This window comes from Tursiops truncatus, chromosome 4 (assembly GCF_011762595.2).
Source record: "Tursiops truncatus isolate mTurTru1 chromosome 4, mTurTru1.mat.Y, whole genome shotgun sequence".
Lineage (NCBI taxonomy): Eukaryota > Metazoa > Chordata > Mammalia > Artiodactyla > Delphinidae > Tursiops > Tursiops truncatus.
The window spans coordinates 50,013,722-50,038,063 of record NC_047037.1 but is presented as its reverse complement, the minus strand read 5'-3'; the positions used below and the strand labels follow the sequence as shown (position 1 = coordinate 50,038,063).

General features: G+C 42.9%; 1 protein-coding gene across 4 annotated transcripts; it reads left to right on the top strand.

The window, feature by feature from the left end:
- The first annotated feature begins 3,562 nt into the window (after positions 1–3,562).
- On the top strand, positions 3,563–23,331 carry TNFSF10 (TNF superfamily member 10). Of its 4 annotated transcripts, XM_033855482.2 has the most exons (6): positions 3,567–4,999; positions 6,983–7,214; positions 13,704–13,841; positions 16,753–16,795; positions 20,313–20,414; positions 22,029–23,331. In XM_033855482.2, exons 2-6 carry the CDS (start codon positions 7,083–7,085, stop codon positions 22,478–22,480), a joined length of 867 nt encoding a protein of 288 aa, XP_033711373.1. In that variant the 5' UTR covers positions 3,567–4,999; positions 6,983–7,082; the 3' UTR covers positions 22,481–23,331. The 4 variants fall into 4 exon arrangements, with proteins under 4 accessions (XP_073660006.1, XP_033711373.1, XP_019801673.1 ...); XM_073803905.1 differs by lacking the exon at positions 6,983–7,214 and having other exon boundaries at positions 3,563–4,999; XM_019946114.3 differs by lacking the exons at positions 3,567–4,999; positions 6,983–7,214 and adding an exon at positions 7,281–7,466.
- Positions 23,332–24,342: the final 1,011 nt, after the last annotated feature.

Genomic DNA, 24,342 nt, shown 5'->3' with positions numbered 1-24,342 from the left:
CATTGTATTTTGTTTATTGCCTGCCCCCTCTCCCTAGAAGGTAAGCTCTAGGAGGGCAGGGATTTTTGTCTGGTTTGTTCAGTGATGTCTCCCATAGCACCCCGAACCCTGCCTGCCATGTAACAGGTGCTAAAGAAACATTTAAGGAGAGAATAAATAGTCCTAAACACCCAAAAGAAAAAAGAACTCAGGCAAAGGGGATGGAAAACTTTTAAGGCACAGTAACCATTCTATATCATGATGGTGATGGTTACACACTGTATATAATTACCAAAATCAATCAAACTGTTCATTTAGAATTGATACATTTTTATGTATGTAAACGATAACCTAAATAGACAAAGAAGATGAAGCTAATATACATATATAATTAAAATTAATTTCACCCACTTCCTGTTATTTTTTCCTGACCTTAGTAATTGCTGCCATTCTGGGGGGTTTCTACATGTCAGGGACGTGCTGAATGCTTTCCATTCCTTATCTCATTAATCCTTGGGTATGAGTGTAGTTTGTCTAAACCGCTCAGGTGCATTTCCTTAGTCTTTCTGGGTGACACATTCTGGAACTCCATATCTATCACTGGCAGTAAAATCTTACTTAGGACTAACTAGGATTTCATTTTTAAGTGGATGAGCAGGCTGTGACTCCACCTTCTTGCCCACTGCCTATGACTAGAAAGGTTACAACATGCATTTATTAATTGCACCCAGGAAGCCAGTCATCCTCCCGATGACCTGTGAAAGAGGTGTTATTATCATTCCCACTTCCCAGATGCTAAAGTCAGAATAGAGCCCTGATGTGCCACCAGCCAGAGTGACACAGCAGGAAGCAGCAGAGCGAAGATCTGATCCCAAGCAGTGGGAGCCCCTGAGGTTGTTTGCTTAATCCCCACACCAGATGGCCTCCCAACCAGTGACCCCGGGCACGCTGCTGAGCTGGTGTGTGGGGGCCAGGGTGTGACCCTTGCAGAGATGACAAAAGATGATTTTCCGATGCAGCGGGCATCTCCGGACCAGTGTGGCCTCAGACAGTGGTCAGAGCTGTGGTATGTTCCCCGCAACAGGCTGCTGGGGTGAGATGCGACGTGAGAGCCTAGGAATTCGCACCGCCACTGGGCAAAGGCCCATCCGCAGGACCCAAAAGGCCCTGAACGTTGGGGAAGGGGCTGTTTGGCGTAAGCCTCACATAGCCCTTCTGATATTGAAGAAGTTTTTGAGGTGCGTTCACCTCCTTGGTCCCTGACATTGCTGTAGACTGGAGAGAACCTCCAGGAATTTCACTAGTGCTCCTCTGGCCAACCCAGCATGTTGTTTCAGTCTCTTTTTCTTTATTTTTCTGTAGAGTTGAAGCACTGATTGAAATGCAGACCAATCCCTCTGCAAGAGAAGAATGCAAGTTACCACATCTTAACTCCTTATGAAGGTAATTGGGACAAATTAAACATGTATTGACTTTCTCAAGATAACTTGAGATTTCTGCACCCTTTGCAATTACCAGAAATAATACTACAGTGACTCAGTCTTCTGGTAATTGAAAATGCACAGCTGCAGAAGAAATTGCATGTTAATATGATATTATCAGTGCAGGAGGGCCACCATATACAAGAATGCAGAGACTCAATTAAATACCCATTATTCGGCTTAATAATTCAGAAAGATCAGGAAATATTATCCCTGGTCAAATAGGCTGAATTTAATTGAGACCTTCCTGGGTTCACAGAGTATATCAACTCCGGATCAAACTAAAGCAATCTCCTTTGACACAATGTAAAAGATTAATACAAGACAAAGAGGACAAATGACTGATCAGTCTGGGAATTACTGTTACTGAACCAGACTTGGGTCCGCTTACCCTACATGCAGTAAAGCCAATCTACTGACACCGGCTTGTGGTGAAGGAAAGTGCAGCATTTATTGCAGAGAACCAAGCAAGGAGTCCAGGCAGCTAGTGCTGCCTGAACCTACCCCCCAACCCACCCCCACCAAGGCTTTCAGAGAAAGGTTTTTAAAGATAGGGTGAGGGAGGGAGGGTTTGAGGTGTGTGATCCACTCATGGACATTCTTCTGATTGGTTGGTGGTGAGGTAATTGGGAGTCAATGTCATCAACCTTCTGCTTCCAACCAGTCTGGGATCTAGGTGCTTGTGGACAGCATACAGTTAACTTCTTCCTCCTGGTGTTTTTTTCAGTATCTGCAAAACAGCTAAAGGACCTGGCTCAGAATATTATCTATAGCCCTTGAAAAGCAGCTAAATGTCCTTGACTTTGTTTAATGGCTAAAGTATTATTATTTTGTCTTGCTTGACTGTTTTCCTTTCTGCATTTTCTCACTTTTCTGATTAAATTTATTCTTTAACCAAAGTTTTTCTACAGACAAAAGGCAGATGGAGGACATATGGGTGGAGAGGTCTGTTCTGGGAAGGCCCCATAGGGTCCTGCTCTGTTACACTATGACTTATTTTGCTTTGAAGAGAAGATATGTACCTTTTAGTTACCATGTATGCTTTTCTTTTGTGGGATTTAATTAAAACATTCAGTTACTCAATAAATACTTCCTGAGCACTAGCTATGCACCAGGCACTCAGGTACTAGGGGTTCAGCTGCAAAATAAAGAGACAAAAATATGTGTCTTCATAGAGCCTAAACTCTAGTTGGTGGAGACAAGCAATCAATGAGTAAAATATATCGAATGACAGAAAACTTAAAGTGCTGTGAGGAAAAGTAAGCATGGAAGCAAGATGGGGACTGCCAGGGCAGGGAACAGCAGACTGCAGTTATACATAGGATGGCAAAGAAAGGGCTGGATGAAGAGACAATAAAAGTATAGTCATTAGAGCATCATTTGTGATAAAGATAAATATTGGCAGCAACCTAGATATCTGTCTATAGGAGATTGGTTAAATATTTTATGGTGCATCTATATAGTAGAATACTATATAGCAAACAAAAAAAGTCCTACAAATACAAAATGAACTCCCAAGATATATGAAGTGATAAAAACAAGGTGCAGAATGATGTATAGCAGGGGTCCCCAACGCCCAGGCCACAAACCGGTACTGCTCTGTGGCTTGTTAGGAATCGGGGTGCACAGCAGGAGGTGAGAAGCGGGCGAGTGAGCAGAGCTTCATCTGTATTTACAGCCAGCCCCCTTGGGTCACATTACCACCTAAACTCCGCCTCCTGTCAGCATTATGGTGAGTTGTCTAATTATTTCATTATATATTACAATGTAATAATAATAGAAATAAAGCACACAATAAATGCAATGTGTTTGAATCATCCCGAAACCATCCCCCCACCTTCCCCCGGTCCGTGGAAAAATTGTCTTCCACAAAACTGATCCCTGGTGCCAAAAAGTTGGGGACCACTGATATATAGAGTATGCTACCATTTACGTCTATCATATACATGATATATATATATATATATATATATATATATATATACACACACATAATATTTTTATAAATTCATGGAATCAGTGGAAACATACATAAAAAACTGTTAGTAATGGCTGTCTTTGGAGTGGAGAACAGGATGATTCATGGACAGGTGAGGGTGAAATACTTTGTATCCCATTACTATGTATATGTACTACTGTATGGTCAGGCCATTCAAGATGGCTGTTCTCTTGCTCTGGGTCCATCGTCTGCTTGACCAAGCCCTGCTTCACTCACATGACTACCCAATCCTCTTAATTATAGGGCTTAATTAGTCCCAGGAAACTGATGAGCCCATCTGACATCAATTCCCCTATAAATGGTAGCTTTTTTCTCCCCCTGAGTAGCAGAGATTATTGCCGTGACCTGCTGCTGTCGGCTGTACACAGTGGGGATGTCGCTCCAGGACTTTTTGCTTCAGACACGTAAGATCCCCTGTCCCATAAACTGTTGTTGTCTCTATCACTGTCTCCTGGTTCCTTCTTTGGTCTCAAGGCTGGACAACTACCAGGCTTTCGGGCCTGCAGGGTGCAGCCCAGCAACTGATGAACCAGCCAGGAGGCCAGGGAAACTCTCGTGAGTGCAGAGATGTCAAGAAATGAGGACAGGGGACGGAAAATTGCAGATGTGATCCTGGGGTGGCCGCCCACTAGCCTGTGAGGCCCTGTGGCAGCTGTCTACCATGACAGATGTCTTTCTCTTCCATTAGAGTGACGATATCCTGTTAACCTCAGAGTCTCCTTGCACTTTAAAAGTAGCAACCCCGCGCTCGTGGCTCATCTGACTGCACGGGGATGGCTGGTGAATGCAGACAGAACACAAGGACCTGGATTACCTACGAAATGGCAGCGTACCCCCGACCCACCCCCGCTCAACGACTACAGGCACAGGCTTTAGGGATGTTAACTGAGGGACAGGGTCGGGGACTGGAGTGGCCAGTTACCCGGAGGGTCTGCTTGGGCCTGTGGCAACGGCGTCATCATAAGGGTGCCCTTGGGCTTCTGGTCCCACCTGAGGAAGGAGGCAGAGCCCTGACACAGTGTGAAGGAACAGCAGCGACGTGTGTCTACAATGCCACACAACAGGCGGAGGACGATACCAAAAGGCCCACCCGAGTCAGGGAGCAACGCGAAACGCCACTCTTCGGGGTCGAGAACAGCTGTGTGTGGGACCTACGGGCCCCACGGACGTCGATAGTGACCAAGGAACCCACATTACTGGCCGTGAGGTTCAGGAAAGGGCCGATGCAAATGAAACGTGCTGGCGTTTCCACGTGCCTTACAGCCCCATTGCTGCCGGGCTAATGCAGAGTGTGAGTGGGCCGCGTCAGCAGCAGGTGAGATGGGAAAGCCGCTCTCAACGTGTGGACACAGCCCAGGAGTAATGGGCCCAGTGCCCATGCCACGTGAACCCAGAGGCCACTAGTCCACGTCAGCCGAGTTCAGCTGTTGATCACCGAGGGATGTTGCCAACTATCGGTCAGGACGATAAGTCGCTTTCGCCCTGGCCACGGCATCTACCCCCAGGGAACACATTATAAAACCTGCCCTGAGACTGGCAGGTAAGTCCCTGCGGGTTTGGGTTTGCTGCCTCGTGGGGAATAGGATTAGAAAGGGATTTACAGATCTCACCTGTCTCCTGCCCGGCCCCACCTAAGACCACTGAGATAATGAATCCAGGCCCTGACTGAAGGAAGGCACCATCATATTAACCCCGTGGGCCTCTCCAGGATTCGGCACTGGCTGTAGGGACTGAGGGTGGAGGGGGGGATGGTACTGCCCCCCGGGACAGGAGCCACAGGCAGGGGTGGTACTATCTCAGGCTGCTGTTACTGCTTGTATTTTGTTTAACGGTCATGATCTTCCCTGCACTGTGCCTGTTATGAACATCTTACATTTTGTCCCTGATCTGAGTGGAGGGAATCTGTTCACGAACTGGGCACAGTGGTGGCCTCACTGCAAAACGAGTCTGAGTGCTGGGTCGACAGCGAGATGCCATTGTCATTCTCCTCTGGACTTTCATGAAAAACTGACCTTAGAAGCAGCAGGCTCCAAAGTTTGCCCACTTCTTGGACTCTCGATACGCCTTAGCTGCTATTGCCTGTATCGCATTTGTGGTATTTGGTTGCAGCGCCCTCTCTGTACCTGACCCCAGGGGTATCACGGAAGAGAGGTGGGCCAAGAGTGCAAGGGTGGTCCAGGGTCTGTAGGGGTGGAGGGTATGGTCAGGCCACCCAACATGGCTGTCCTCTTGCTCTCCGTCCATCCCCTGCTCCACCAGGCCCTGCTTCACTCACAGGACTCTCCAATCCTCTTAATTATAGGGCTTAATCAGTAACTGCCTGCATGCTTGCCCCCTGCCCCAGCCCCTGGTTTCCCTGGCAACTGATGAGCCCACCTGACATCAAGTCCCCCTCCCCCATAAATGATAGCCTCCTCCGCTGAGTAGCAAAGTCTGCTGTCATGTCCTGCCAGCTGTCTGCTGCACATGGTGGGATGTCACTCCAGGACTTTTTGCTTCAGATATGTAGGATCCCCTGTCCAATAAACCATTGATGTCCCTGTTGCTGTATCCAGCCTCTTTCTTCAGTTTGGAGGCTGGGCAACTACAAGGCTTGCAGACCTGTGGGGTGCAGCCCAATAACTACTTAGAATAAATAAGACGTAAACTAAGAACATGATGACTGTGCAATTAGAAAATGATGTAAAGACACGTATTTATAAAACCTGGTGACCTAGATAGCCCTCTAGCCTAGGTAGTGAATGAATGGGGTAGTTCATAGAAACATGGATTCACTTCTGATGAGCTGATGACCTTGTTGACAGTGACCCTTTCAAAGCAATTTTATTTTTTTAAATGGAGATCTCGGCCTTTTTTTAAAAAAAATAAATTTATTTATTTATTTTTGGCCGTGTTGGGTCTTGGTTGCTGCGTGCGGGGTTTCTCCAGTTGCGGCACGCGGGGGCTGCTCTTGGTTGTGGTGCGCGGGCTTCTCATTGAGGTGGCTTCTCTTGTTGCGGAGCATGGGCTCTAGGCACGCGGGCTCAGTAGTTGTGGCTCGCGGGCTCCAGAACACAGGTTCAGTAGTTGTGGCACGCAGGCTTAGTTGCTCCACAGCATGTGGGATCTTCCCGGATCAGGGATCGAACCCGTGTCCCCTGCATTGGCCGGTGGATTCTTAACCACTGCGCCACCAGGCAGGTCCCCCAAATCTTATTTTGATTAATGGATTGTAGTTATTGTGATTGCAACGCTTAGATTTTTTTCACCTTTCTAATCAAATAGAAGCTGTATTCATTTACTAGGGCTGCCACAATGAAGCAGCACAAATAGAAATGTGTCGTCTTGCAGTTCGGGAGGCCAGAAGTCAAAAACCCAGGAGTCAGCAGGGCCATGCACCCCCTGAAGCTTGTACTTGGACCTTCCTTGCCTCTTGCTAGCTTCTAGTGGTTTGGGATTCCTAGGCTTGCAGTTGTGTAATCCTCACATGTATTGTTTTCTCCGTTTGTCTTAACTTTCAGTTTCATTTTGATTCTTTTTCCAGTAAGCAAAGCTCAGACTCCACACCCCACCCACTTCTCCTCTCGCGCCAACCATAAGCTGCTGCCTCGTTCACTCTGTGGCAGTCAGACTCTGACAGGACCATGGCCCTGATGCAGGCTCCAGGGGGCCCCAGCCCTGGGCAGACCTGCGCACTGATCCTGATTTTCACCGTGCTCCTGCAGGCCCTCTGTGTGGCCGTGACTTACGTGTACTTCACCAACGAGCTGAAGCAGGTCGGTACGATGCGCACGCTCTCTGAACAGAGGCTCTGGGCAACCCTCCGGTTAACTGCCTTTATTGGCTCCTCTGGGAAGACTTTACAGAGGAAGAGAATCCTCTCTTTCTCTGTCTGGGGACCCCAACTGCTAATGCATATCATTACTGAGGACTTTGCAAAAGCGAATTGAAGGGACTCTGTGCACAAAGTGCAGTTACAGAACTGGCTCCACCAGTTACGAGAAGATGCGGGCAACAAAACTCCTGAGGTAGTTTTGTCTTCAACAGAATGTTATAATATTAACAGCTGCCATTCACTGAGTGCTTTCTGCTTAATGCTTTATAGTTCTTGACTCAAATTCTTGGGAGTGAGAGGAACTGCATCAGGGCAGGACTGTATCTGCTTTTGCTTTCTGTGACACGTCTAGGTGCTAGCACAGAGCTCCCACATAGTAGGTGTTCACTAAACACCTGTTGAATGAATAACCAGCCTTCACCAATGTACTGCCAGGATACAGGGAGTAGGGTAGAGTTGAGGCTTAACCCAAAGCCAGGCTCTAAACCACTTGTAATAATGCTGTTTTGTGTTCCAAATGTGGCTAATTCCAGTGGATTTTGAATGCAAAATGACTGAAAATAAGCCAACCCCAGGTTTTGGCTTTCTGTGTACATATTTTTTTCATTTAATTTTTTTTATTGGCGCATAGTTGATTTACAATGTTGTGTTCGTTTCCGCTGTATGGCAAAGTGAGTCAGTTACACATAGACATATATCCACTCTTTTTTTCTTTTTTAGGGTTTACAAATCTTTCTTTAATGACTCTTTAAAAATTAGCAAAACTGGTTCTACTCAAATAGAATGATATCCACTCTTAAAATTTTTTTTAATTTTTAATTTCTTTTAAAGATTTTTTTTGATGTGGACCATTTTTAATGTCTTTATTGAACTTGTTACAATATTGCTTCTGTTTTATGTTTTGGTTTTTTGGCCACAAGGCGTGTGGGATCTTAGCTCCCTGACCAGGGATTGAACCCTCACCCCCTGCATTGGAAGGCAGAATCTTAACCAGTGGACTGCCAGGGAAGTCCCTATCCACTCTTTTAGATTTCTATTCCCATATAGGTGATTACAGAGTATAGAATAGCATTCCCTGTGCTATTCAGTAGGTTCTTATTAGTTATCTATTTTATATACAGTAGTGTGTATATGTCAATCCCAGTCTCCCAGTTTATCCCTCCCCCCCATTCCCCCCTGGGTTGTTTTCTACATCTGTGACTCAACTTCTGTTTTGTAAGTAGGTTCATTTGTACCATTTCTTTAGATTCTACATATAAGCAATATCATATGATATTTGTCTTTCTCTGTCTGACTTCACTCAGTAAGACAATCTCTAGGTCCATCCATGTCACTGCAAATGGCATTATTTTGTTATTTTTTATGGCTGAGTAATATTCCATTGTATACAGTACCACATCTTCTTTATCTATTCCTCCACCGATGGACATTTAGGTTGCTTGCATGTCCTGACTATTGTAAATAGTGCTGCAATGAACACTGGGATGCATGTATCCTTTCAAATTATTGTTTTCTCCAGATATATGCCCAGGAGTGGGATTGCTGGATCATATGGTAGCTTTATTTTCAATTTTTTAAGGAACATCCGTACTGTTCTCCATAGTGGCTGTATCAATTTTTTCTCACCAACAGTATAGGAGTTTCGGTGTATATTTTGACTAACTGTATATTGTATAGTAGGGAACTTCGAGCTGGAAGGAATTTTGGATACCCCTCGTTGTATAAATGAGACTAGAAACTGCCAGAGAAATGACTTATCCGAGCTCAGGCAGAAATTTGGAAGCAGAGCTGGACCCAGCTCAGCTCATAGGGAATGCTTCTCCCATCACAGCAGGGTGTCAGCAGGGTTAACCTATCTCCCCCTTGTGCTGAACAGCACCCTGCTGCATGGTGAAACATCAGATCTGTCAGCTGGGCAGGAAATGCAAGGCTAAGGGTCTTGGACAAATATAAAATAGTGTTTATCTGTTAAGGAAATAAATGCAGTTTGCATATCCTGTGGAGTATAAACTTTGCTCTCAACTGGTTGGGAATTTCCTTTGGAAATGAAGTGAATAAAACAAGAGTCAACAAGTAATTATACAAATGATCACTACCATTAGATGGCCAGTAAAGTCAGCTTTGTTACAGGGCAATTTCAAAGAGCCTGTATTTGTAAGAAAAAAAAATCAACGTGATTATAATCATGCCTTTTAGTTCTACGTCTGCCCGAGAGACTGGAATGTTGCTGTGTTTCCCAGTTTGGAGCCAGCATGTCCTAAGCTTTGTTAACTTTGCAGTATAAATAGTGAGTCTGTGTCTCCTTATACAAGAGGTTCCCTCAATTTGCTAACATTACAAGTTGGCCTCATTTTAAGACTGAAGCAACTCGTTATTTACTGATCTGAGTTATGCAATTGTCTGTGTACATGATCAAGTTTCTTTGAATTCTATAAAAATGAAAATTTCAAAGTTTAACATCTCCCCACTTGCACCCATTTTTCCTGATTGCATGTTTATATGTGTACACTTCTGTATAGACATGCAGAAGAATTTATTAAGAGTATCAGAAAGAAGAGAATTAAGAGATACTGAGCAAAAACTGTTCCAGAAACTTTCAAAATACTGCCCTATTTAATCCTCATAACAATTCTGTAAAGTAAATACAATTATCCCATTTTATAGATGAACAAACCAAGACTCAGGGAAGTTAGGTAAAATTTTGAACCCAGGCATTAAATAGGGGCTCAGTAAATGGTAACCATTGTAATCAGCATTGAGAAGTCTCTTGGAGTTGTCACCCTCTTCATCAGGAATTTATGCAAGGGAAAATGAATCTGAATCTCTTTGGGTGACTGTGTAGAGTTTGGAAAAGCATATTCAACACAAGTATTAATTTTCTAAATCAGATCACAGGTTTCACTCTGGCAAGCAAAAATTTGCAGAAGATAACAGTGGGCAAGGATTATAGGGAGTGTGGGTTGAGCTGGGCTGAGGGATGTTGGATTGGACCCTCACAATTAAGCCTGTAGATCTGCGAGCATGAACAATAAATATGGGCTTAGCCTCTAAAGTCTATGACTCTGAGAAAGTTTTATGACAAGGGGACTACCTATTGCTGTGGCATTATAGACGGGGAAGACAAAGGAGAAGGAGACCCTAATCCACTGATGTCCATAAATGATCCTTTATGCTATTTGTGGTTTGCAGAAACTGATTGTCAGAGGCTAATGTCTGGGCAGCAGAGAGGGTCAGGGCTGCCACCTTGAAGTCTCTGAGCCAGCCAACCAACAAAGGAGTCCACCCTGCTAACTTCAAGCCCTGCCAAGGACTGGTTGGCCCTGGCCTGGACAGTCCCACTGTTTGTGATGGCAACAGCAGCAGTTGAGTGGAATCCACTTCTCAGAACCAAGGGCAATAGCCATCTCTCTCCTTCTAGAGTTGTCCAGATAAAAACAGCACACTCATCCCCTGCACCCAACACCCGGATGTGGTTAGCAAGAGAACAGCCCCAGCCTGAGAAGTGCTGTAGGAAATTCAACCTCAAAGTGTGAAAGGATGTGAAAATGAAAGGGGGAGAGAGACATCATATTAATCATCATTAATCATTCTTGGAATAACCATAGCACCACCTTGCCCATGTGTCAGTTACTTGTGTTGGCCTAGGTCTGTAGAAGAAACTGCTAAATATGAAACATGTGGGATGGGATGCAGAGTGGCTGGGGCTTTCTGTTGTTCAGAAGTCAATATGGGTTGGCCAAAAATTTCGTTCAGGGTTTGCTGTGGAAAACCCCGAACGAACTTTTTGGCCAACCCAATAGAAGCATAAAAATATCTAGAAGGAGAAATAAGTTGTGATCTTTAGAGGGTAGAATTATGGGTGCCTCTTTTTAATTTTTCTATATTTTATCAAATTTCTACAGCTAATGTTGTAAAAACATCTATGCTATCCATATGATTTTCATACAGATCTAAAGAGCATGCCATTTTTGTATAGTCTTAAGAGAAAACAACCATATACAAAATTGCCCACACCCAGTCTAATCTCAACCCTGTAAAAAAAGAGATCAGGGCTTCCCTGGTGGCGCAGTGGTTGAAAGTCCGCCTGCAGGGGACACGGGTTCGTGCCCCGGTCTGGGAAGATCCCACATGCCGCGGAGCGGCTGGGCCCGTGAGCCATGGCCGCTGAGCCTGCGCGTCCGGAGCCTGTGCTCCACAGCGGGAGAGGCCACAACAGTGAGAGGCCCGCATACCGCAAAAAAAAAAAAAAAAAAAAAGAGAGATCATCCAAAGGTTAACTAGGAGGTGGAATGAGGGTGCATCGGAGGGTTTTATTTGTTTTACTTTTAGAAAAGTATTCTATAATTTTCTATATTTTCCAGGCTGCCTGTGTATCCTCAGCGTCTTTAGGCTTCATTCAATCTGGGTTAACACTGGAGTCTCACTAGCTTGTCAGACTCCCTCCCACGTCTAGTTAGGACCTTAGTTTTCAAGGTTCTCCCTCCCCACCTCCTGAAAGTGTTTCTGGAAAATCTCCAGAGGGTCTCCAGAGGCCAGCAGTTGGTCCTGACCTGGGCTGGCCCCTGCTCTCTTCCACTCTCTCAAACTCCACTTGACTTCACAGGGGCTGGCAGCTACCCTGACCGCCTGATCCCAGCACCTCTCAACTCTGCCCTGTCCTGTCCCCAGCCTCAGCCTCCAGGGCCTCAGCCCTTTCATGCTGAGACAGCTTCCAACTGCTGTGAAGTAAGATGACAAGTTGCTCCCTCCCTTCTGTGTCATGCACATTGTTTGGTCCCAACAGGTTACGAAAATCAGTTAAGCCTGTTTATTCAGTTTCATCAGTCAACGCCCAGCCAAGGCACACCCAGTCCTGCTGGGCTGGGAAATGGCAAATACAACTGTTCTTCCTGGAACTACCCTCAGGCCTCGTTGGTGAATCCAGCTCTTCTTCCCTGATCCTCCCCTCAGTTTGCTAGACATGCTCTTCTATTTCTAAATTGAGTTCCTTCCTTGGAAAGGCTTTTTAAGCTCACATAAATTGCAGATGAAAATTAATGTCTACAGTAGAAGAACATGGAGGTGGGTAGGATCAAAGGAATGGTGTCTAATTTCATCGCCAGTCATAACTCAGGTGGTCCCAGCTGTCACCCCCACTACATCTACTAGACGAATGTTTTACTCTTGGAATTTTAAAAAGGAAGAAAGAAAAGAAACATTTACCTAAAAGTAAATGAATGTTCTATGCCAGAGTGTGGGGAAGGAATTAATTATCTCAGGTTTGTCACTTTTATGCTTGAGAGACCTGATCAAACGTCCAGGGAGTACATGGCTGACAGTACAGACCTGCATGATTCTGGCTGAAAGCTCTCGTAAATATTTAAGTTATTTTGATTTGGAATGAGATCATCTTTCTATAGGAGGGAGCAGATCATCGTTAAGTTTGATCTTTCCTTCAAGCTTTGAAGTCCCCTAAGTTCAAATAACAGATGAAAATGGCTATTTTCCCATTTATTTCCCCAGAGAAAGGCAATTCAATGGACTTGTAGAGAGAAATAACATCTCCTGAATCCCAGTTGTTAAAAATGAAAACAGGAAAAAAAAAAAAAAATCTGACCTTGCATGAACATCCTGTTTTTCTTCGTAAGATTAATCAGTTGTCATTCTAGAGTGCTCTGGGTGGTTTGGTGTGTGTGTGTGTGTGTGTGTGTGTGTGTGTGTGTGTGTGTGTAACATCAAGCACAGACTTTGTTGGCAAGGATCTAGCCATTGTAAATGTTTACCCTCAATCAGAAGGGAGCAAACCTTCAAATGGTGTTTCGAGTCTCTGCAGGTAAATCCCTAGCTGGTGTGGACATTCAAACGTCTAGTGGTAACGTAGTCTGGCTTCTGCCGTCCAGAGGAGTAGAAATCACAACAATAACTAGAATCTACTAAGACAATCAAAGCTCAGATGAAGAAACAGAACATTACCTGCACCCTAAAGGCTTTGGCTAATTTTTTATTTAGGATCCTGGAATGTAAACAAACTCCACTGCTTACTTTGTACCTGGTGGGTTTCTAGCTGTAGGATGGGAGTCACGCTATGTCAGAGCTGGAAGAAACCTCAAAGATCACCACAGTGAGCCAGCTCAAATGCAGATGAAGAAGAGATGTCGAAGAGTAGAAGCAATTTGTTGAGGGGCATACGACTGCTCAAGGGCAGGGGCAGCAAAGGGCATTGTGACCCTGGATGCCTGGCCCACACCTGTTTCCCTTCCACCACATCGAACTGCTTACTTTTATTCAAAGGACAAAGGACGGCATGCTTACTTTTACTTCAGGCAATGAGCTTCTCCAAGGTGCTAAGACTTCTCTGAACCCGTCACCAGCTTCTGTTGTTTTAACTTGTAAATGAACAAAAAGAAAAACCACTTATGCATAATATTGTGTTATATTCATCTCAACCCAGATGCAGGACAAGTACTCCAAAAGTGGCATAGCTTGCTTCTTAAAGGACGATGACAGTTCTTGGGATGCCAGTGATGACGAGAGTATGATCAACCCCTGCTGGCATTTGAAGTGGCAACTCCGTCAGTTTGTTAGAAAGGTAAGTGAACCACGGGGTCGCTTTACCAGCAGGCATAGAAGGTCAGAGGAGAAGGACTATTTTAGATAAAGTCTAGAGTCCTTATTTTGTAAGGGAGGAAATGGGGGCCCAGAGTGTTTAAGTGATTGTCCCCAAATTCACTGAACTAGGAAAAGATGGGACAGCACCAAACAGTGGGTCCTGATCAACTCGTGGTCTAGAGTTTATTCCTCTCCTCCAGAGACCTCCTTCATCTAGTCTAAACTTTTTATCTCACCTTGTGGAAACTGAGGCACGGACAGAGCAATGTGTTCAAGGTCACACGACGATAAAGGACGTGTGTGATTTCTTTTTTTATTCAGAAGACAAAAGAAACCAAACAATGGTGTTTTATATTCTTCCCACATTGTTGTTCTCTGTTATTTTTGTTTTTTCTCTTCTTTTTTTTTTTTTTACAAACCCTTGTGTCGCCACATTGTTGTTCTCTGGAATTAAGTCTATTTATTTTTGTGCATATAGAGATGAAGAAAGAGGAAAGGAAGAGGGAAGAAAGAGATACTTTGAGAAATTGAAGGTGATGACATCTCAATTTACAGTTAATAAATGACACATTACGAAATATTATTTTCTGTTTGTGAAAGTTGCTTAAATAGGATCTCCAGCAGAAACTTTGTTAGCTAACAGTTTATTTCACTAAATATGATTACTTAATTATACTTTCAGTGACAGGACATGTCAAATATAGTTTCTTCTCTCAGGCTGCTTCCTTATTTGTAAGATGGCATTAATAACATTTACCTTCTGCGTATCCGGAAAGGCCAGCTGTGAACACAAACATGAAAACTGTAAACTTCATTGTTTAAAAAAATTACTGGGGACATTCCCAGGGTAGGAGGAGGATGTGTTTTAAAGAAATGATTGTAAGTCTATTGTCTGGTACTCAGTGTGCCCTTCCATAGAAACAGTGTTGTGTCGGTGGTTAGGCTCTGATTTATAACCCTAAGCAGTCCTTGCAGTAAAGCCCAGCATCATCTGTGATGCTATTCCTATGAGAAATGAAATCAGACTTCCAGCTGGTTGTCCTAGAAACACATGTGCCTCACGGCTGCCCTGGAATCGTGGGCAGGATACCTGCTGCGCACAAGCTGTCCTGGAGCAGCTGGGACTCCACTGCCCCAAGTGAAAAACACCAGGAAAGACCCAGGGTTGGGGAAGTGTCCTGAGGAACCTGAGGAATGGGTCCCCACGGTTCCTAGGACTAGAGGGAGGATGGCGAACCCACTGGTGGCAGAGGAGAGAAACTCAGAACTAGAGTAGAAATCTGGAGACCGAGGAGGGGGCTGGATGCTGGGCCTGGGAGTGGGGAGATGAGAGAAGCCGTGTGGGTGGGTTTTACAGGTCTCTTTCCTGCTCTTCCTCCGTCCCTCCCATTCTCACATCCTGCCACTGACTAGAAAAGAGAGGGCGCACAGCGGTGGATGAGAGTGTAGGAGGGGAAAAGAGTTCCCCATTTTTCCAGGCACTGTGAAGTGAACAGACAATTTCCCATAAACATCCTATGCCCGTTATGTGTATTATCTCCCTTAATCCTCAAACAGCTCTGTGAGGAAGGAATCATTATTATCTTCTTTTTTTAAACAAATAGATGAAGAAATTAAAGTAGTTCATATCAGTTAAGTAACTTGAGTAAAGTTTCCCAGGGCTGCTAATGAACAGATTTGAATCCAGTCCATCTGATTGTACTACAATCTTTTTTTTTTTTTCTTGGTGGCACTGTGTTAAGGACCACACTGTAGGACTTACCCTGTTCCCTTTCCTCCTCCTCCTTTTTCCTTCCTTCCTTCCTTTCTGGCCCAGAATGAGAGTGAGGGAGCTAATGTGTTGAGGCCACCCCTTGCTTCCCTTCCCACACGCCAGTGTCCGTTGCCCTACAGGCAGCCCCCCATTATCTGGGGTCAGAGCTTTCGACAGAGGAAAAAGAAGAGAGCTTCTGATTTGGAGCAGGAGTGCAGAGGAAGGGAGTTTCTGACGGTTGTATAATTAACAACAGTGACGGGAAAGGTGGGCAATGATGGGCAAAACCCCCAGGGGTGACAGAACTGAGTGGAGAGGCATTTAAAGATGAGTCATGGATGGGTCACGTCAGGGTCGGCTCATTTAACAGAAATGCTAGATTTCGTTCTTTATTACTGGTTTTCCCCACTGGTTAGCACAAAGAAAGTGATATGAAGTGTTTAGTAAGATATGGGAATTTGGTAAAATATCTTTATGTTGAGAATGTCTCAGCCACATTCTCAGAAATGAGAGAGTGACATGGTGCTACCAGGTCACCGCTGGATGGGCTGTGCGCGTCTGTGGGCACCATGAGAGAGAGGGAGTGTGCCTTACACCTTGAGTCTTGGGTATGTCCGATAATTTAAAGCTCCTGGACTCTGACACAGTGCCTTTATACACGTATGCATGCAGCTACACACACAATGCACTATACACACACATACATGCAGACACACACAGACAATGCACTTATACACATGCGTGCATGCAGACACACACACTCAGAAAGTGCGGTGACATGGCTACCACATCCGTCAGCCAGAAGGAGACCTGGAGAACATTAGGCTGACCTAACTTGGAGAAGGATAACTCCTTGCTCCTGTGCTGCTCCAGGTGTGGCCTTTCAAAGACTTCATCCAGAAACAGAAGTCTCCCAGACAGAGGACCATCCTTCCATCCACAGTAGGGACAGCTGCCTCCATATTCATCCCAGCTCCCACCCTGCCCCACACACTATGCTTGGACAACTTAAAGCTGCCTAGGTTGATATCTTAGGTGGAAATTTTCTGTTAGACATCAGCAAGAAGAGCCACAGACATTCTATAGTCAGTCTAAATGCTTAGGGAAATTAACAAGCTTTATTCAATACTATTTGCAGATCATTTTGAGAACCTATGAGGAAACCATTCCTTCAATTCCAGGTAGTATTCTTTTTGTTGTTATTTTAATCTTCTACTGTCAGCCTTGTGATAGGGTGAATAGCTCTCCATCCTCTTTCTCTCTGCTCCCATCCACACATCCCACCTCTGACCACTGCTCAGTGTCTCAAGCTGCTTGATTCTATTTCCCTCTTTGCATTGGCAGCTAGAAAGCTCAGAAGCAAATCTGTGACCCACCTATGGTCTGAACTTCGTTTCATCTGAATTTTATTCTTCCAATGTGGATTTTCCTTTCACCTCAACTTCTTCGATTATTTATTTTTACCTTCTAATGTGGGTAGCTTTCTGGAGCATAGCTGGAAAAAAAGGGCTCCAAAGTTACCCATCTTCTCTGCTTCAGACCGCCCCTAGGCTCGAAGGCTTTCTTTATGCAAAAGCCTCTTGCTCCATCATCTCTTTCCCAGCAATCCTTCTACGCCCCCGAAATCCTCATCCTGTAGTCCTCACACCTTGGCTATCTCCACTGATGGTCACCAGCCTGCTCTTGACCCACAACGCCCTTCATTGTTATTGCCCAGGCCGGCTTCTCTAGTCCTGCAACTGGCTTCTTCCATTCCTGGATTTTCACGTAAACACCTCCTTCTCATCCTCCATCCTCATCACCTACTCATCACCTCTCAGAGAGAAGTTCCCTGACCAACTTTCTAAGTAAGTTCACCCACATCCTGTTTTTTCTATCACACTTACCTTGTTCATTTCCTTTGATTGATATATATATCAATCAAAGGAAAATATATAAATATTCTGTTTGTTCTGTCTGATTCCCTACTAGATTAAAGATCCACAAAGACAGAAAACATGCCTCTTTCTCTTACCTCTCTATTCCTAGACTTAACTGTACACCTCAAGCCTAGTAGATTCTCTCTTATCCCCCTGATCCTTACCTGCACCGCCTTTGGTGTGTGTGTTCATGTGCATGTGTGTGTGTGTATTTTGACTGAGATGAAATTCACATAACATACAACTAGCCATTTTGAAGCGCACAATTTGGTGGCCTTTAGTACATTCACATTGTTGTGCCACCATCCCTCTCTACACAGAAAGTTCTTAATACATATTTTTTAAATCAATACATAAGTAAATACAACTGATGAATTAAATTTACTGCTGCTTTGAATTTGGCTCACCATAGCCCCATTTTCCCCTGTTAATAATCATACCAGCTTGCATACGTGTACCAGAGACTTACAGTCCTGGGGTACACCAGCCTGGCAGAGAAGAATCAGTTTTTTAATAAATATTTTATTAATGATGTCTTCCTAATTTTCAGCTATCCTTTTCCATTACAATAAGCTTCCTCATCACTTGGCAATACCCACCATCCTTTATTAAATGGGCTTTATTAAATATGAAGGCAAGACCTGGTCCCAGGGTCTAAGCATTCTTTCTGGTCATTTCCCCGAAGGCAAAAACAGTATTAGGAATGTTGAACACTACTTCTCTTCTAATGAGGAACACCAGATCCGTGGTCTACAGTAGATACATGTACTATTTTCACTGTTGGAAGAAAAATACTCTTTTTTATTCATCCCAGTGGGGCATAGAAATCATATACTCCTCAGTATACCAAGATGTATCCATGACACCCAAATATACATATTCACAGACTTCTTTTCCAGGAGCTGTTTGCTATAGCCAGTAGGAAATGTCCTCTCTTCAGAATTTGCTTTTAAAGCTAGGCTTTCCCATATACTTGCAATGATCTCAAATGCAAGATATTTGTCACTGGATTCCATTACTGAATATTTTAAAATAAAGTGTTATGGTCTAGGGACAGTCAAGGCATTATGAATTATTCATCAATGGTGGTTAAAAGTAAACCTTGAAAGCTGAGCATTCTGAGAGTAACATGTACTTCCGAACTGTGTTTGGTTTTCAGTATCCTGCACACACCAACCTATCCTGAATAAGTAACAACACCAGATAGATGGAGAGACTCGTTAGCATTCCTTCCTTGCCTATGAAATTTTATCACCTCCTTTCAGTTTCTTCTACTACTAGCCTAGATTAAAGCTTCCTGTTCTCAGACCTGATCAATTACAGCTATCTGCTAACTTGCCAGTCTCCAGCCCTCTCACTTTCTACCCATCAAACCTTACTATGAGGTAGTTTAGCCTAAAGCACAACACATATCTTTTTGCTTCCCTGATCAAAACCTTCCAGAGTCTTCCCATGTCTGTAAAAATTCAAATCTCTTAGTCTAACATTCAAATCCTCTATAGTTTAAATCCTCATTCAAGCCTGAAACTGAACTCATCTGATGCCTGTATCCCAGGAATGCTTTGTGCATCCTGCCTTGGGGACACTATTCTAGATCTCTGGGAATGCCCTTTTCCCATTGCTGTGGGTCCCAAGCCTCCCCAGCCCCACCCATTTCAGAGAATTGTCCTGCCCCTCAAATGCTTTCTTGCATTCCTTTGTTTATAGTTCTTTCTCCATCTTCCTAGAAGAGTGTCAGGTATAGATGTGATGGGCACTTTGGTTTGCTGGAGTACGTGAATGAAAGGGCCTTAGTCCAAACCCCCTCCCCTGACCTCAGCTCTCCAACAAATAGGAATTTTTCCCTCCCCTGAACACCCATCACCCTTCATTTCTATTTCTTATAGGTTAATTTTCACTTTCTAATTTGTGTCTTTCCTAAAAACTGTAAGTCCCTTGAGGGCTCAGTCAGTGTAATTAGTGATTAATCTTTGAAGTCCCTGCGGAGCACTGCCTTGTCCCTGGACGTATTTGCTTGATGAAGATGTATAGTTTATCTCAACAACCAATGTAAACATCCTGGGAAGTTTGAGCTGATTTTTTTAAAGAGTAGTTTGCTGAATTTTTAGTCTTTCAGTCTGCTCCAAAGTACTTCGGATGGTGGTCAATAAATGTTATTTATTTGTTATGATCTAGTGAATCAGTGATTTTTATGCTCATATACTGGTTATCATGACAATTATGTCATTTCATATTCCCTTTGGGAGGTGAGGGAAATGACTGTTGGATACCAGTTTGTAGCATCTCTGGACAATTGTTATCACGGCTACTCCTTTAGGGTAGGTAGTGTCTAGCAGGAGGAAAAAATAATTGAGATGATAAAAATTGGTATCACTCTGTTTCTATATATAACTCAAAGTGGAAATTTGCCATTAGTTCATTGTAAATGCCTTAGCAGGAATATTATAAGTCCACAGTTTTGTTGTTATTATTGTAGTTTAGGAAAAGGGTCAGAATCTTCACTTTGTTATATTCTAGTTGAACCTTACCGCTGAGATGCCGATAAACTTTAGCCCAAGTTACTGCTTATCCTTCCCATCTAAAGTACTTTTCAAATTCAACATAGGCTGAAGTGGACTGATTATAATACTAAAATGTAAATTGGTTTTATGAAAACCCATATAATCAACTTTGGGAGCCCAGTGTGCTTACAATGATAAGATTGATAAGAGCTGTGAACAGCAATGTATCTGAGATGTGTTTGACAAGTGCTGATGATTCTTTGTCATTTCTCTTTTAGAAAAGCAACAAAATATTCCTCACCTAGAAAGAGAAAAAGGTCCTCAGAGGGTGGCTGCTCACATAACTGGGACCAATCGGAAAAGCACATTCTCAGTTCTAAGTAAGAGAAAAAATGAATATATGGTTTAAAAGAAGGGAATGGAAGAATTTGTTCCAGATAATTTATTCTTTGAACTTGTATCGGAAATGTTTATATGGCTATCTACAAAATGCTCAGTAGTAATCAAGTCTCAGATTGACTCTTTTCAGAAGCAAGATTACAAGATGAATAGCTTAGTTACTGCCCTGGCATAACTGGCTTCAGGAAAATTCTAAAGTGGAAGTGGGAGAACTTTGAGTTTCCCATGCCCCCATCTTTGCTTTTCTTCTTCTTTTTTTTTAAAAGTAATTTTTCTCTTTTTCACCAAATCTTTCTCCACTTCAAAGGTTCTAAATCAGTCATCTACTTTCCCCATGAGTCACCAAGGCCTCCCAGCGGCATTTGTATTAGGTTGAACTATAAAAAGTTGGCCAATATTTGACCACTTTGCATTTACAGAAATGTCAGTTTCATATGGTTTAACCAAATAGGTTATGCCTAATTATTAGGTGTAGAACAGGTGTCCATATACTGCTGTGGTTAGTGCATGGGTCTTGTAATCTAAATACCCACATTGGAATCCCAGCTACTCCTTACCTAGTTCTTTGTTTTGAGCAAATTACGTAACACAATCAAGCTTCATCTTCTTCATATACAAAGTAGAGATAATCTTTAACTCATAAAAGAGTGAAGATTAATGCAAAATGCTGTTGCACTGTAAGTACTCAATAAGTAGTGCTTTTATTTTTGTAAAAAGTTTTGTCCCAGGTTAAAGAAATTTCAGTCATCAGTTAATGAATGAAAGGTTGTTGGGGGTTTGTGTTGCTTGGTTGGTTTTTGTTTCCTTTTTTCTGGGCAGTTGCCTTCATGGTATTCCTGAACTCATGTTTTGTAAATCATTGACATGTTCTGCCTATGAGTGAGATCGTTATTTCACTATTCCTGTTTACTATTCATCAATTAATATGATAGTTGTTTTCAACTCTTGAAAAACTCAATTTTGCGTCAATCATGGAGATGAGCCCAAAGTTTAAAAAAGTATCATATCTTAGTAAGGCCCATCTTCATTCAAAGTCTTTGGGATCTGAAGATCTTTAAATCTGGGCTCTTTTTACCAAACCTTGTACCCTGTCTTATTGGACAGTCATTTCTAGCCTTCTGCTTGGATGGTGCTTTTGACACTGGGTTAGAGAAAGACCAAGGAGGAATCCAAAAAGACCTAAAAGAATAGCAGGAATTTATGAGCTCTAGACTTGAGGAAATAGATATGTTTCTTTTGGTTTCCTTCTACATCGTTGATCTGAGCTCACCAGCACAGGAAAGGAGGCAGGGGTTCTGGACAGAAATTCTTCGCAGGAGTAAAGATTGCCATCTTAGTGAACCATTCCCGTGCTACTATTCAAAGTAGATGAGGTACAAAAAAGTATGGGACTTCCAACAGATCACAGTGATATGGGAGCCTCCAGATTTCTATATGACTAGAATTTAGAATCCTTGGAAGATCGAAGGAGCAAGAAGTTTTATAATAGATTAAAATTCTTTACAATCCCAACCGAGAATTGGCTAGCCACAGCTATTGGGAAACTTCTTGTTTTGCTACAAGCTAACTTTATTTTTCTCTAAACTTCATCCCAGGCTCCAAGAATCAAAAAGCTTTGGGCCAGAAAATAAATTCCTGGGAGTCGTCAAGAAAAGGACATTCATTCTTGAATAATTTGCACTTGAGGAATGGAGAGCTGGTTATCCACCAAACAGGGTTTTATTACATCTATTCCCAAACATACTTTCGATTTCAGGAAACTGAGGAGGTTTTGGGAACAGTTTCAACAGAAGAGAACAGAAAGAAAAACAAACAAATGGTACAATATATTTACAAATGCACGAGCTATCCTGACCCCATACTGCTGATGAAAAGTGCTAGAAATAGTTGTTGGTCTAAAGATTCAGAATATGGACTCTATTCCATCTATCAAGGTGGAATATTTGAGCTTAAGGAAAATGATCGAATTTTTGTCTCTGTCACTAATGAGCAATTGATTGACATGGACCAAGAAGCCAGTTTTTTCGGGGCCTTTTTAATTGGCTAAATGATCTGCAAAGAAAAAACAGTGCCCCCAGAGAGACCTTTCACTTTTCAGAGTGATACACTGTGAAAAGACTGCAAAAGAGCTGACAAAGTAAGGCAGCCTGAGCAGAGCACCTCAATCACGAGACTCTACAACACAAGCTTTTTTGGTATCTCTGAAAAGTGACCAACGTACTCCAAGACAGAGAAACTGACAAAAGACCTTCTGAGACTCTACCTGATATCAGCTTGCTAGCAGAAATCTAGAAGGTTCTCAGTTTACAAACATTTGCGTAGCAATTAACGTCTTCCGCCTTAACCGTCTACTCTTGCGAAGATACCAGAAGACTGAAAGTTCACGGTCAGGGTATGCAGTGTGCCAGGGGAGTTGGTGCAGTGTGGGGCCTTGTGGGAGTTGTCCTGTACCCTCGTACTCTTGGAAGTAAGAAAATTCCATTCGAAATCGTATCATTTCACTAAACAAATTAAAGTTATGTTCAGTGAACAAGGAACTATTTTCAGTTGGCCAAAAAGTTCGTTCGGGTTTTCTGTAATCATATGTAAAAATCCGAACGAACTTTTTGGCCAACCCGATATTTCTGAATGGCTTGTGCTTTTCATTCCCAGAAGTCAGGCTGACCGAAAGCACTGAAGGTATTTTTGATAAAAGACTCTAAAATGAATGATAAGCTAATCAGAAATCGGGAATTTGGCCCCTAGTGAGCAGGAGAACTGGGAAAGTGGGAAAAAAAAAAAGAACTGTTTGATAGTGTAACTTAAGGATGGGCAAGAATTAATTATGACTCTATATTTTTATACTAAAATTTAAAAATACATGTTTCTTTTTCAATAAAAATGACGTTAAAATATGTAGTTTTTGTGTATCTCATACTTATGTTTTATAGTAACAAGATTACTAATGATGGGGAAAAGGAATTCTAATCTCTTTTTCATGGTATCGTTTATCTGACATGTGTTACTGAAGAAAGAAAGAAACTGCTCACTTTTTATATAATGTGATAAAAATATATCAGTCCTTTCCTTTATAGTTAATGCTTTTGTTATAGGTTGAATTGTGTCCCCACAAAAGGTATGTAGAAGTCCTCCTCCCCAGTACCACAGAATGTGACCTTATTTGGAAAGAAGTTGGTTGCAGATATAATTAGTAAAGATGAGGTCATAGTGGAATAGGCTGGGTCCTTAATATTGTATAATGTGACTGGTGTCGTCATTATTTAAAGAAGGAAATTTGGAAACAGGAACAGAGACACACAGGGAAAACTCCATGTGGCAACAGAGGCAGAGATTGGAGTGAGGGAGTTGCAAGCAAGGAGCTCCAAGGATTGACGGCCATCATCAGAAGTTCAGAAGACAAGAAAATATTCTACCCATAGCCTCAGAAATCTACCAACACCTTGATTTTGGACTCCTGGCCTCAAGAACTGTGAGAGAATAAATTTCTGTTGTTGAAAGCCACCCAGTCTGTGGCACTTTGGTTCAGCAGCCCGAGGAAGCTAATACAGCTTTGTACACTATGTTCAAGAGATCTATTTTTACCGATGCGCACAGATATCACCATCTATATTTTTTTCTGAAATCTTTAAATTTGGCCTTTCATAGTTTGATAGTGGGATTCAACTGTAATTTAATTCATGTGTGATGAGCTAGGGATGGAATTTTATCTTTTACCATATCAGGGACCAGTTGTCCAGCACTGTTCATTGGCTAGTCCACTCTTTCCCCACTGATTTTAAGGTTTAATATCATATACCAACATCCCAGCGGGTCTGTTTCTGTGCTCACTTTCTTTTCCTATTGGCCTGGTTGTCCGTCCTTGCACCCATACCATCCATTTTTAAAAACTGTGATAAAATATAAATGACA

Excerpts from the sequence above, each read along its gene's own strand:
- TNFSF10 (XM_019946113.3), top strand. The coding sequence starts at position 13,405 with ATGTCGAAGAGTAGAAGCAATTTGTTGAGGGGCATACGACTGCTCAAG. Across the intron at positions 13,594-13,703 it reads AGGCAATGAGCTTCTCCAAG|ATGCAGGACAAGTACTCCAA; the intron begins GTGCTAAGACTT and ends ATCTCAACCCAG. Across the intron at positions 20,415-22,028 it reads AAGCACATTCTCAGTTCTAA|GCTCCAAGAATCAAAAAGCT; the intron begins GTAAGAGAAAAA and ends ACTTCATCCCAG.